The sequence below is a fragment of the Pantherophis guttatus genome, chromosome 7, assembly GCF_059756535.1.
Source record: "Pantherophis guttatus breed Tessera chromosome 7, ASM5975653v1, whole genome shotgun sequence".
Taxonomy (NCBI): Eukaryota; Metazoa; Chordata; class Lepidosauria; order Squamata; family Colubridae; genus Pantherophis; species Pantherophis guttatus.
Window position 1 is genome coordinate 23,511,941 of NC_142069.1, and position 14,299 is coordinate 23,526,239.

Below are 14,299 nucleotides of genomic sequence, written 5' to 3' on the forward strand. Positions count from 1 at the left end.
TCTGTGTTCATTACTGAAACAATGAAGTCATTCAAATTGTAAAGACTACTGTAAAAACTGCAACTGACAGTTATAGCTCAGATCACTAGTACAAAACTCAACTCCATTCATAAGTGTGTGCTCTGTATGACACTTTTCTTATTTCAGTAACCTTATTTTACCTTGAAAGACAGTTGGGGGGGGGCATGCCTATTTTTAAGAAGTAATATTAATGCTAAAAAAAACCCAGAATCCTAGGTAAGCATTGCTTAATTCATAGGTTCATTCTGATAATGGCTATTTTCCCTTGTTTTCTATAGTAGTATCGTCTGCAGGAGAAGAAGGAGAAAAACAAGATTCACAGAAATCTATTTTATTTGTTGAAAAGCCAAAAGGTGGCTCAATTAGTGTAGGTAAGTGTAAAAAGAACATTTACACCTGCAACCCTGTTCATATCTATCTGGCAAAAAAGAACTTACTTCTCTGTAAACATGTATAGGATTAGATTGCATATGTATGTATGATACGGTTCACTTGTGCATATGTATGCATGATAAAGTTCACTGTGATTATGAAGTAGCATTGCTCAGGCACCTGTAGTCACTGAATGTGGATATAATGCACTGATACAATCATATACTTAGCCTGCCCACCGCCAACATTCAGTCAGAATCTCTTTTCGATGAATTGACGCTATTCTTCCATGTCCTACACACAGAATGATAAGGATAAGGATAATTTTATTTCTATACCGCCCCTCTCCCGAAGGACTCGGGGCGGTGTACAGCCAGGTAAAAACACAATACAAATATCACAATTTAAATTTAAAAAATTATTAAAAGTATTACATTTAAGGCCAATTAACTAAAAAACCCAAAAATTTAAGAATTCCAAATTTAAAACTCAATTTATGAAGCTAGCCCTGCCTGTCGGAAGAGCAGGGTCTTAAGAGTATAGCGGAAAACTCGGAGGTCAGAGATCTTGCGTATGTCCGGGGGCAGTTCATTCCAAAGGGCAGGGGCTCCCATAGAGAAGGCTCTCCCCCTGGGTGTCACCAGCTGACATAATTTGGCCGATGGCACCCTGAGGAGTCCCTCTCTGTGGGAGCGTACTGGTCGGGAGGCTATCGGCAGCAGAAGGCGGTCCCGCAAATACCCAGGTCCTATGCCATGGAGCGCTTTAAAGGTGGTAACCAACACCTTGAATCGCACCCGGAAGACCACTGGGAGCCAGTGCAGCTCGCGCAGGAAAGGTGTTACATGGGCGCAACGGGTTGCACCCATATAATGAGAAGAACATGTCTTGACCTTCCTCAGGGTGACAACCTTTCCAGCATTGTAAGAGGACTATCATGTTTCCTCTCAGTCATATTTTTTCAAGGCTAAATTTACCACCACTTTAAATCTCTTTTCATAGGATTTATCTTTTAATCCCTTGATCATTTTCATTGTCCTTCTCTGAACCTATACCAATTTTCTCTCAATCCTCATTAAACTCTGGTGTCTAGAATTTGCTGATGATACAGCCTCAAATTGCATTCTCATCTCTCTGCTAGTCCATGTTCAATTTGCAATCTCCTATTTCTCTAAGCCATTTTACACCAGTACAGTTATCCCATCCTATACAGTTAACTGTACACTAGTACAGTTATCCCATCCATCCTATATTAGTGCATGTGGTTTTTTTCTTTAAGGGAAGAACTTTACATTGGTCTCTACTCAAGTTCATGTTACTTGCTGATCGTTTTCGTTTAGCCAATTGTTTTTCTGACATCTGAACTATCTACCTGTACTTTTCCTGTGATGCCTTTTCTTCTTTCCATATCCTTTCATTTTTAGTATGCTATATTTGTAGCCAAGTGGGCTGTTAATGTCATAGAGGCATAGCAATGATGTAGTTTGCTTAATTGTGGCACTTCAGTGTTGTTCTGGGGGCCTCTTCTACTACCTCTGAAGCAGGAGAAAGCAATATAAGTGAAATCCTAAAGAAAACCCCTAAACAACTTGTGAAGTGTTGCAGCAGCTTCACTTAGCTCTTTAAAAGAAGGTGAATCTGTTACTTTTAAGCAGCTTCAAAAGTCCCCCTCCATCATCCCAGTTATTGGAAGTAAACACAAGGTTGAAATTATACATGTGAATATTTCCCTGTTCCCTAGTAATGATCTGATCCTTAGATAGGGGCTGTGATGACCCAGGGCAGGGCACAGAGATAACACAAACAGCTGGCAGTTCAAATAGCCCCTTTGTTGCTCCAAATCTCCCCAAACGCTCCCACGTTACTGGCAAGTCTTCAAGCAGAGTGAGAACAAACCCCCACACAAACTCAAACAGCCTCTGGCTGCTATTAGTCCAGCCCAGCGCTGGCTGCACCCAGGCTGCACGGCAATAAATCCCAAACATATTTGGCAAAAACAAGAGCCAAGCAAGGAGTTCAGGGAGCAGAAGATCCAGATAATTAGTCCAGAACGGCAACAAGGAATGCAAGGACACTCGGCAAGTTCAAACGTTGGCACACCACACTCCAGGAACTCAGAGTTAGTTCCCAACAAATGCCCCTCCCTATGGCGTCTCCTTATGTCTCATTCCCCAGGTGTTCCTGGTGAAGCTGGGTGTGGCACTCTCTTCGCACATGGCCTTCTCTGCCTGCACTGATCTCGCCTTCTCTGCACTCTTCTAGCCCTTGCATCAGGAAGGGGTCGTTCTTGCTCCTCGTCTGAGCTCTGTATCTCCTCCCTGCCTGCCCTGCAGGCCTTGCTAATTCCAAACAGCCTTGCTTGGACTGACTCTGCCCTTCCCCAGTTTCCTCCAAGGCCAATGGAGATGCCTCCTCACTCTCTGTCAGTTCTTGTTCCAGCTCATCTTCCACCACAGATTCAGACTCCAACTAGGAGGGCATGACAGGGGCGGATATCATTTCTCTCCCCACCCACCCCTGCTGTTTCTCATGAAACAAACCAGCCATAGTTTAATAACATGCTCTGGTTTTCTTCTGTTAATTAACTCTTTATACAAAAAAATAATGAAATAAATAAGTTGGTATTTGAGTCTCGTTTTTAATTATTAAAAAGTGTTTATTTTACAAAGTAAAAACAATAATGAAAAAAAGAAAGTAAAGCAAAAAGAAAAGAGATATTAACTGTCCAATTAGTGACCCCACAACAAGGAAACACTCTCAGGAGAACTGAATTCCCAAAAGTAAAACTTTATTGGATACACCATTTTCGTACTGAAGAAACGAAACCAGCTCTGGTTTTCTGTGGAAATACCTGCCCAGTTAAACAATACTTTCTCCTTCTCCCTAACCCTGGATGATCACATTGTCCAATTATGAGATGTTCTTTTGTTATGGGAACAATCCATCTCTTTCTCAGGCATCTGCAGCAGTGAACTTGATGGTTTCCATGCTCTCACAATCTCTGCATACATTCTCTATATTCCATTTCCAGTCCCCACCCCCACCCCAGTTCATTGGCAAGTTGAAAAGCATTAAGATTTGAAAGAAGCAAAGCGATTCAATCTTGACAAGAGATGAATAAATAAGGAAAGAAAAAAAAAGACAGGGAAGAAAGAAAAAAAGGAAAATGAGATATAAAGACGTGGATTCTGGTTTTCTTTATAACAAATGCATTTATATTTTATTCTCCCTATATATTTATAGAGGAGCTCCTTTCATTCCATATTCTGCCCTTTCTAATCATCAATCTCATAAAGAACAAATTTATTTTTTTCCAGCTATGGCAAACAGTCCATAAGATGTTTCAGTCACTGACAAATGTTATTGTCTAAGAGTTTTATTGTTAAGGGAATTTGTTATTCCCTAATTAAACAAGTCTAATTTTTCCTTTTCTGCAAATTTTTAAAGAATCATTTTTCCATTGTCTGCTTTTCAGTCTTTCCAGCTTTAGAATTTGGTATTTAAATCTCATTTACATGTGTCAGATATTCCCTATTGGTTAATTCTATTTTGATTTATGTTGATTGGCTTGCTTTTTTTTCAGGGCAAAATATCACATTCACAGCCAAAGTAGAAGCTCAGGATCTTCTTCGGAAACCCACTGTTAAGTGGTTTAAAGGAAAATGGATGGACTTGGCAAGCAAAGTTGGAAAGCATCTTCAGTTAAAAGAAACATTCGAGCGACTAACCAAGGTATATATAGAGAGATGAACTTTTTCAAAGTATATCTTTCAAAATATATTCACTTTTTTTAAAATATCCTCAAGTTTTGGACCAAATTGTCATTTTTAATTCTTCTAATCTGCAAATGTTAGCACAAACATACCCCTAAAGAAAACAATTTAATGGTGGTAGGTAGGAGCATTTGTCTAAAATCACATGCTTGGAAAAATAGAAAGATGATATGGGATTTATTGATCAAAGTGATTCTTGTGATTATACAGTTATGGATTGTTTTAGACCAGGGGTGTCAAACTCAAGGCCCGGGGGCCGGATCCAGCCAGTAGGTTGCTTAGATCTGGCCAACGGGGCTGCCCTGGAAACAGTGAAGGATTGGCCTGTGTGGCCGCGTGCAGCCCTCCTGAGCTCCATTTTCACTGGCAGAGGGTTGCAAGAAGCCATCAGAGCCAAAAATGGAGCTCAGGAGCCCATTTTTGCTGGCAGAGGACTTGGACCACCACAGGCATCCCCCGACACGAGTGATGTCATGCCGGCCACGCCTACCCTGGCCATGTTGCCCCCCCCCCGAGGTCAAACACAACCCTGATGTGGCCCTCAATGAAATCGAGTTTGATAATCCTGTCAATCCATAAGACATAGGTCTCAGACAAATTGTGAGCTCATAAAATTGCTGGGAAATGGGGAATTGCTGTGATCAAAAGGAGAAGCTATAACAGACCTGGAGTCAGAATAATTGCAATCCAGTTTGGAAGACCCAAAATTTTTGTCATCTTCTGAATGGTGAGAAGGTCAAGATGTGATTTTGGAATTCAATTATTAACAGATTAATAATTGTTAATAATTTGAGACTGCTCCAAACTCAATTGCAGAAAATACAACTTCAGCAACAGGGTGGTCAATGCCTGGAATGCTCTACCCGACTCTGTTGTTACATCCTCTAACCCCCACAGCTTCAACCTTAAACTGTTTACCATGGACCTCATCAGTGGTGAAATGTAAAATTTGTTACTACCGGTTCTGTGGGCGTGGCTTGAGGGATGTAATGTGACTGGGTGGGCGTGGCCAACTTTTTTTTTTTTTACTTTTAAAACCATTTTTTCTACAACCTCTTCAACTGAGCAATCTGACAATCAGGCAACTCAGCTGGGATCATCAGAGGCTTTTAAAAGCATTTTTTTCTACAACCTCTTTGGCCGAAGAGGTTGCAGAAAAAAATGCTTTTAAAAGCCTCTGACGATCCCAGCTGAGCCGCGCGATCATCAGAGGCTTTTTAAAAAACTTTTAAAAGCATTTTTTTGGCCGAAGGGTTGTAGAAAAAATGCTTTTAAAAGTAAAAAAAAAAACCTCTGATAATTGCACAGCTGAGCTGGGCATGGGGGGGGGGGCGCAGGGATTTTTGTTACCGGTTCTCCGAACCACCCACCACCATAGCTACCGGAATGGGTGATCCGGTCCGAACCAGGAGCATTTCACCCCCAGACCTCACCCCATTCCTAAGAGGTCCGTAAAGGGAGCGTGCATAAGCGCACCAGCGTGCCTACCGTCCTTGTCCTACTGTCCCCATTTATTTGTATTCATTTCCCTCATTCATGTCCATGTTCATATTCATACCTGCTATCTTATACATGTTTGACAAACTAATAAATAAATAAATAAATAAATAAATAAATAAATAAATAAATAAATATTAGTATGGCAAAATAACAGACTAAGAAATGTGAAAAAGAAGCAAAAAATCAGTCCATTTCATTATGTCAAAATACCAGAGGGTCATAAGTAGGTGTGTTTAATTTCCAATTATTCTTGCAATTTTATATGAATAATTGCATTATACCTTTGGGTTTCAGATGTATACATTCGAGATGCAAATAATCAAAGCTAAGGAAAATTATGCAGGAAATTATAGATGTGAAGTAACATATAAAGATAAAGTTGATAGCTGTTCTTTTGATCTGGAAGTCCACGGTAAGAATCTTTAAATATATATATATATATATATATTAAAATGGTGAATATGTGTTATATATTAAGATAAAAACTTCTTTTCCCAAAACTAACCCTGAATTTATTTCTCTACGCCATGTTAGATTTCAGCTCCTGTAATTCCACAGACAAAATAGATTAACTCTGTGGGCAAGTGGGATTATAATAGAAGATGAAATCTATCCCAGGCTTGGAAAGGCTACTTTATTACTTAATATAAGTAATGCTTAATCCAGGCTAATCATTTTCTTCCATATTTGAAAATTATCCTTCTGTATTTTTAGCACTATTCAGAGATAATGACCAGGAGTGTTCCATCCTGAACAACTTTTTAGAGCTGGAATTGAACTCTACTTTAAAAGGTTTTTTTTAATTTGGCACTATGAAGTGGGGATGAGGAAACTAAACTCAGAAAGACAAAAAGGAAGAAGAAGAGATCAAAAGACTAATAGGAGATAAAGCATCAAGAATGAGACAGAATGTCATTTGTTAGACCCAGTGAGGGAGTTTTGCACCTCTGTCCCCATTTCAAAGAAATGTCAGTTATATCTGGAAATAAGAATGGGATCAATGTATTGTGACAATTTGGCATTTAGCTCATAAACTAGGCTTCGGGTCCTAGGATATCGAAGATTTCTGACAAAGAATTTTCAGTATACAAGACCCATGAATTTGATCATGGATCTAACTGAAACATCCAAGAAACTCATAAGGAGGAACTTCTGAAAGTCTACAGGACAGACTTGGACAGAATCCATTGCTCTCCTCTACTACTACTGTTGCATCCCAACAACTGGTACTGAGTAGCTAACTGCTCCTGAATGTGAAAGTTTCATGTAACATTTTGGCTAATATCCATGGAAAGACCTATCTATCTCCATCATCTTTTAAAACACTTTAATTCACAGTTGGCGGGAGAAAGGATTCAGAATATCTTTGAGCTGGTGAGCTCATGCTATATCCTTGAAGCAATTATTTATGAAGCTTGCTGAAGTATTCAGTTTATATTTGGAAAAAGTGCATGGTAGCTACCAGGGCTGACTGCTCAAGACTATAAATTTATCCTTTGGGAATGTCAAAAACACCTTTCATCTCGACTTGAGCAAAAGCTTTTCCCATTAGTAGATCATAACGAAACCCCAAAAGAAAGGACATTAAGTCTTAAACTCTGTTGAAACCAAACTTTTCCTCTCTTTGTAGACACTACGTTACATGGCATTAGGTATTCGAACCACCGAACTGCCAACCTTTCTGATCGACAAGCTCAGCGTCTTAGCCACTGAGCCATCGTGTCCCCTTATGAGAGAGAATAATTGACCCCAAATCATCTAGATAGCTTCTATGCCTACCGAAGACTACAACCTGTGTCTCTCTACTCTTAATCAGCACTTTAATCAGTAGATCACACTGATACTCATTCTTATTTATCCTCTCTTTCTCTAACTTGCTCTCTCTTCCCCCCTTCCATACATAATTTCCTTGCTTATTATATTTGATTATGCTATATTGCAGATTCAGGCTTGCAAAATTGCTTTCATTTTATGAAGGATCTCTTTTATTATTTTTAATATTTATCATTTTAGGTTAAAGCGTTCTGAATAATAATAATTGCTTAGCACATTGTAAGCCGCCCTGAGTCTCCGGAGAAGGGCGGCATATAAATCAAATTAAAAAAAATAATAATAATGAATTATGCTGCAAAGAAGTTTATAATACTGCTGAAAGTTGGATTCTTTTGTCACTTGCCAATAGGGTTCTGTTCACCTGTGTATATGTGATTACTTGAGCTGTACACAAAATTGAACGTATCATATTCTAAATCAAATAAATGTCATATATCACACAGTCACTCTCTGCCCAGGTTTAACCCTTGAGAAACTTCAAAAGTTAAAACTTTATTTTTTTATTTTTATTTTTTAGAAACAGAATCTACGCCATCAATAGATATCCGGTCTGCATTCAAAAGAAGGTAAATTTAACTGATTTTGGAAACTTCTTCAGTAATAGGTATCGGAAATATCGCACAAGTTATACTATCTTTGAACACCCTTTTCAGGAAGTAGGTTCTGTTGGAAGAAATATCCATCTGGGTTCAATTCCAAGTGGGGAGAAAGACACTGGAAACATGCAAAAATACAAGCAACATGGTTAGAGTCATAAGTGGGAGGAAATAGATAATAGGAAGGATGAGAAGAATAATAGTAATACAGTCTTAGTAAATAGTTTGATAGTGTTGTGGGAATTAGTTGTTTAGCAGGGTGATGGCATTCGGGAAAAAGCTGTCCTTGTGTCTAGTTGTTCTGGTGTGCAATGTCCTATAGCATCATTTTGAGGGTAGAAGTTGAAACAATTTATGTCCAGGATGTGAGGGGTCTGTAGATATTTTCTCAGCCCCCTTTTTGACTTGTGCAGTATGCAGATCCTCAATGAAAGGCAGGTTGGTAGCAATTGTTTTTTTCTGCAGTTCTAATTATCCGTTGAAGTCTGTGTCTGTCTGTTTGGTTGCAGAGCCAAACCAGACAGTTATAGAGGTGGAGATGACAGACTCAATAATTCCTCTGTAAAACTGAATCAGCAGCTTTTTGGGCAGTTTGAGCTTTCTGGGCTGGCGCAGAAAGAATATTCTTTGTTGTGTTCTTTTGATGACGTTTTTGATGTTAGGTGTCCATTTTAAGTCTTGAGATGTGATAGAACCTAGAAATTTGAAGGTCTCTACTGTTGATACTGTGTTATCTAGTATTGTAAAAGGTGGTAGTATAGGAGGATTTCTCCTAAAATCTACCACAATTTCTACGGTTTTGAGTGTATTTAGTTCAAGATTGTTCTGGTTGCACCACAAGGCTAGTTGTTCAACCTCCCATCTGTATGCAGATTTGTCGTTGTCTCGAATGAGACCAATCACTGTTGTATCATCTGCAAACTTCAGTGCTTTAACAGAAGGATCTTTTAAGATGCAGTCATTGGTGTATAGAAAGAAGAGAACTGGAGAGAGCCCTGTGGGGGGGGGAGTCCTGTGCTAATTGTACAGGTATCTGATGTAATTTTGTCTAGCTTCACTGTTGCTTCCTGTCTGTTAGGAAGCTTATGATCCATTTACAGGTGTGGTCAGGTACAGCTAGCTGACTTTGAGGTTTGATGTTGGAAGTGATGTAATGGAAGAGAAATAAACAGATATCAGAATAAATGCAGGTTGCATGTGTACATTAGTGCAAAGGAATAGAAAGTTTTAGCTGTGTGATTGATTGATTGATATGCCATCAATTCAGTGTTGACTTTTAGCAACCACATAAATACATTTTCTCCTTGACAATCTGTCGCTAACCTGGTCCTTTAGATCTTCCAATGATGTCCTCATTGCTGCTGTTATTGAGCCCATCTATTTTATCATTGGTTTTCCTCTTCCTTTTCCTTTCACTTCCCCAGCATCAGAGCCTTCTCCAGAGAGCTAAGTCTTCATGTAAAGTAGAACAACCTGGTCATTTGTGCCTTAAATGATCTATTTGTTTGTTTGTTTTTGGATTGTCCATGGTATTCTCAGGAGTTTTCTTCAACACCAGATCTCAAAGTGTCAACCCTTTTTCTATGCTGCTTCTTCAAAGTCCAACTTCACTTCCACAGAAGGTCAATGGGAATACCACTGCCTGCATTATTCTGATTTTTGTAGACATAGACCTATCCTGGCATCTGAATGCCTTTTCCATGGCCTTCATGGTTGTTCTGCCAAGTACCAGCCTGTGTTTATTTCTTGACTGCTTATACTTTTACTGTTCATGTTTGAACCTAAAAGCCGAAGCTATCTCCCGCTTCAATATCTTCTCTGTCAGTTCTAAGTATGGCTGTTGTACCTGTTGTCATTAGTTTGGCCTTCTTAAAATTTAATTATTATGTTTTCATTTTTATTGCTAGAGCTTGCCAATCCTTTGCATTTTCAGCTACCTGAGTAGTGTCATTAATAAAATGCAGATTATTGATGTTTCTTCTTCCAGTTTTAAGACCACATTCAACTTTTTCCAATCCAGCTTCCTTAATATATTCAGTGTATAGGTTGTATAAATATATTTAAGGGAGGAGAGCATAAGGCCTTTTCTCCTCCTGTAGCAATGCAATAGGAAGAGATAATTCCCTATTCACACACACACACACACATACACACACACACACCCACAAACCCTAGCTCTCCCTCCCCTCCACTTTTTTAAAATTATACACTGGTTTATACACTGGTTTATATACCAGTCATTGCATAAGCAGGCAAGCTTGGTTTCAAGCTGTTGAATTCAGTGCCAAGGCAATCCTTAGAGAAGCAAAACACATTAAACCCTATTTATAAATATTTCAGTGATAGTGTTAATGCTCAATATGTTCTAAACATGCATTTGTCTATTTTTAACTATCTTTCCCTATGGCTTCCCATCTTTACAATCATGCAACACGTTATGCATGTGGGGTAAGATCTCAGGTTCTCAGATTCTCCTTGCTAACTAGTCTAAAAAAAAAACTTAACTTACTTCATACGGTTTTGCATTGTTTTGTACAGCACAAATAACAATGCAAGTATTTGATTTACACTGAAAGCTGAGTTCAGCATAAGCCCTTTATTTTATTTATTGATGCATTTTTAGGTACGCACACTGGAAGCTGTTAAAACAAAGCCCTGTGTGCTAACTCACCTTAAAAACACGTTTGTGTTACACAAACACATAACACAAATTGGGGCAAATTTATGGTTCTATTTACAAGAATTTGCCTGAACAGGTATAACCTGGAGCAATGCAAATCTTTGTGTTCACGTTTCACAAGTGCCTGTTACAGAAATTGTAAATCCTGTGAAAAAGAATACAAGTTTGTGTTGACATAATAGTTTTTCCTTGCGTGTCTGCATATATATTGCATTGGTAGGGCAGCTAGGATATATGCAATATGTGTTGTTTGACTTTCTGCATATTAAATGAAGACTTGATCTTTTTTTTGTTTGTTTGTTTGTTTTTGTTTGTTTGTTTATTAATAACAGTGGTGAAGGACAAGACGATGCAGGAGAACTTGACTTTAGTGGTCTCCTGAAACGTAGGTGAGAACCAAGCAATGGAGCAATGTTTATTCAAAATGGTTAAGTTCGTGCATAGAAAATGTCAGGTGTAGAGTTAATACATTCAGAAAAATGTTATAGCTTTTTTCTTATTTTACAAAAGCTGAGTTCTCAAAAGAACAACGCATGCTTAAATTTAAGTCAGCACATTGACAAGAAATGAGTTAAATCCTAGGATATCATGCTATTTCTTACAGTTGATACCATATTATGCTTTCATAGTAACATTGAAGTATCTCAGATAAATTAAAGTATAACATTGGATGTGGGGGGTTTTTGTGTTTTGTCTTGCATGCTTTTTTACCCCTCTATATGGGGATGAGAAATTCAAACAAATGATCCTGGTATGGAATTTTTATTTTTAAAGAAAATTAAACTGAACTTGAGAATTCATTTTCTAAACATTCAGGCTACAGATGAAACCTTTTCTTATCCTGCTTTCTGCTAGAACGCTACAAAATGATTTACTATATTCTAACTGTACCTGCTTTCATGGTGTGACTGTAAACATAAGCATCTCTCTGGAATTTGAGAAGGTATTATAAAACAAGACACATGGAAACATTTTTTTAAAAAAAAATTAGAATAATCCAAGAAGCTGTCAGCCCTACTTAAAATCCTGAGATATGATCAACGATATTCTCCTCAGCAGGCTACAAGAACAATAATAGTTAAGGTTCAAGACTGAGATCCTGTTTCAAATATACCCATCTGTGTTGTGAAGGAGGCACATATAGATTCCCACAACATTTATTTTATTAATAAAGGAGAATGCTTGTGACATTAAGATCAGACCAAAAATCAAGTAAACAGCCCAAACAAAGAACCTCCAAGATAATTTTTACCAACATTGACAAGGCAAACCATTAGAAAATAAACTGAGAACAAACTCCACTCCTTACTAGCATTGATGATGTTACCTAATTTGGGTAATGAAAGTCTGCAAGAAAACAACCAAGCTTAGAGGCACCAAGGCATCCTTCATTTCTTTTATTTTCTTCCTAATGGGATTAGTAATAGAAAGAGCACTTAGATGTTTATACTGCTTCATAGTGCTTTATAGCACTCTTTAAGTGGCTTACAGAGTCAGCATATTGCCCCCAACAATCTTGATCCTCATTTTACTGCCCTCGGAAGGATGGAAGGCTGAGTCAACCTTGAGCCAGTCAAGATCAAAGGAATCAAACTCCTAGCAATGAGCAGTTAGCCTACAATACTACATTCTAACCACTGCGCCACCACAGTTCTTATTGTATTGTGAGCCATTGGAGATTACTCGGAGAAGGATGGTGGATAAATCAAATTCTTTTATTTTGTCCTTTACGTTCATGTTCACTGGCTGGATAAGTCCCTGAAGTTTTCTTGACAAGATTTCAGGAGTCGCTTGCCATTGCCTCCTTCCTAGGGCTGAGAGAAAGTGACAAGCCCAAGGTCACCCAGCCAGCTTTGCACCTAAAACAAAACTAGAATTAACAGCCTGCTGGTTTCTATTCTAGTACCTTAACTTTACAGGTAGTCCTTGAATTATGACCACAACTGAGCCCAACATTTCTGTTGCTAAATGAGACAATTGTTAAGTGAGTTTTCCTCCATTTTACGATCTTCCTTGCCACAGTTGTCAAGTGAATCACTGAAGTTGTTAAGTTAGTAACACAGTTGTTAAGTGAGTCTGGCTTCCCCATTGACTTTCCTTGTCAGAAAGTCGCAAAAGGTGATCACATGACCCTAGGATCAGTGGTGGGTTCCTCCCGGTTCTGCCCAGTTCCGCCGAGCTGGTAGCGGTGACAATATGACATCACCGAACCGGTTCTGACCCCGCCTCCCCGCCCCCCTGCATTATTCTTACCTTTTATTTGGCCCCACCCCCAATCTATTGCTGCCTCCTGAGTCCCAGCTGATCGGCTAGAAGGAAAAAAACTGTTTAAACTCTTGCCGCGTGGCTTCAAAGGGCCGCCCTACAGCTGATCAGTGTTAAAAGGCAGTATGGTGGTAGACCGGTGCCTCCAAAAATAGATGGGTAGACCGGTGCCTTCAAAAATAGATGGGTAGACCAGTGCCTCCAAAAACAAATGAGTAGACTGGTGCCTCCAAAAATGAATGAGTAGACCGGTGCCTGCAAAAATAAATGGGTAGACCAGTGCCTCCAAAAACAAATGAGTAGACCGGTGCCTGTAAAAATAAATGGGTAGACCAGTGCCTCCAAAAACAAATGAGTAGACCGAGGCCTGCAAAAATAAATGGGTAGACCAGTGCCTCCAAAAACAAATAAGTAGACCGGGACAGCTCTGCAACCAGTTAAAAGCTTGGTAGACCAGTACCTCTGTTAAATCCTAAAGAATTGTCACATGACCACGAAGCCACACCCACAAAATAAGCCACGCCCACAGAACCGGTAGTAAAAAATTTTAGAACCCACTTCTGCCTAGGATACTGTAACTATCGTAAATATGAGCCAAACGTCTGAATTTTGATCACATAACCATGGGGATGCTGCAACGGTCGTAAGTGTGAAAAAGGGTCATAAGTCATTTTTTTCAGTGCCGTTAACAGTCTCTAAACAAACTGTTGTTAATCGACAAGTTCCTGTATACCTAAACTGATTCCAACACTGCCTGCTAAATAAAATTAAATAAAAACACACATGTGGAATAGGTAGCGTATGATTCCAAATCACAGCAGATACTGTTCTCCAATAAATTATTTAAAAAGTTAAACCAACCTTTTTTTCATTTATTCCTGCCAGGTCTTCATTCTTTCTTTCTCTTCCCATATGTATATTTCATATGCTTGGCTTTACTTTTGTGGCTTCCTACTAAGATGCAACTTAATGCACGGAAAACCCTTTCATTAGAGTTTGTGATAGTGTGAAATGATTACTTTAGATAATATTAATTTTGTTGCATATGAATATAAATGTCTCTGTACTGATGTATAGAAATGTATTGTTATGTTGATAGAGTAATCATGCTTTGAAGTGAATCTGGAGACTTCACTTAAATATTAAAAATGAAACTTCGGTCACCAAGGGTAGGATACTGACAATCAAGAAGAGCATTGAAATAGGCATTTACTTCCTGTCTAAGCATAACTGAATTTTGCTTAATTAACCTAATTATT

At 38.7% G+C, this 14,299-nt stretch overlaps 1 protein-coding gene across 11 annotated transcripts in view; it reads left to right on the forward strand.

Annotated features, from left to right (window-relative positions):
* MYBPC1 (myosin binding protein C1) overlaps nucleotides 1-14,299 on the forward strand; it is a 105,365-nt gene that overhangs the window by 34,403 nt on the left and 56,663 nt on the right. For all 11 annotated transcript variants that reach the window (XM_034403526.3, XM_034403528.3, XM_034403532.3 and 8 more), the window contains 5 exons: nucleotides 300-392; nucleotides 3,977-4,125; nucleotides 5,961-6,078; nucleotides 8,017-8,065; nucleotides 11,108-11,164. In XM_034403526.3, coding sequence (XP_034259417.1) covers nucleotides 300-392; nucleotides 3,977-4,125; nucleotides 5,961-6,078; nucleotides 8,017-8,065; nucleotides 11,108-11,164 — 466 coding nt within the window. The remainder of the gene's footprint in view (nucleotides 1-299; nucleotides 393-3,976; nucleotides 4,126-5,960; nucleotides 6,079-8,016; nucleotides 8,066-11,107; nucleotides 11,165-14,299) is intronic.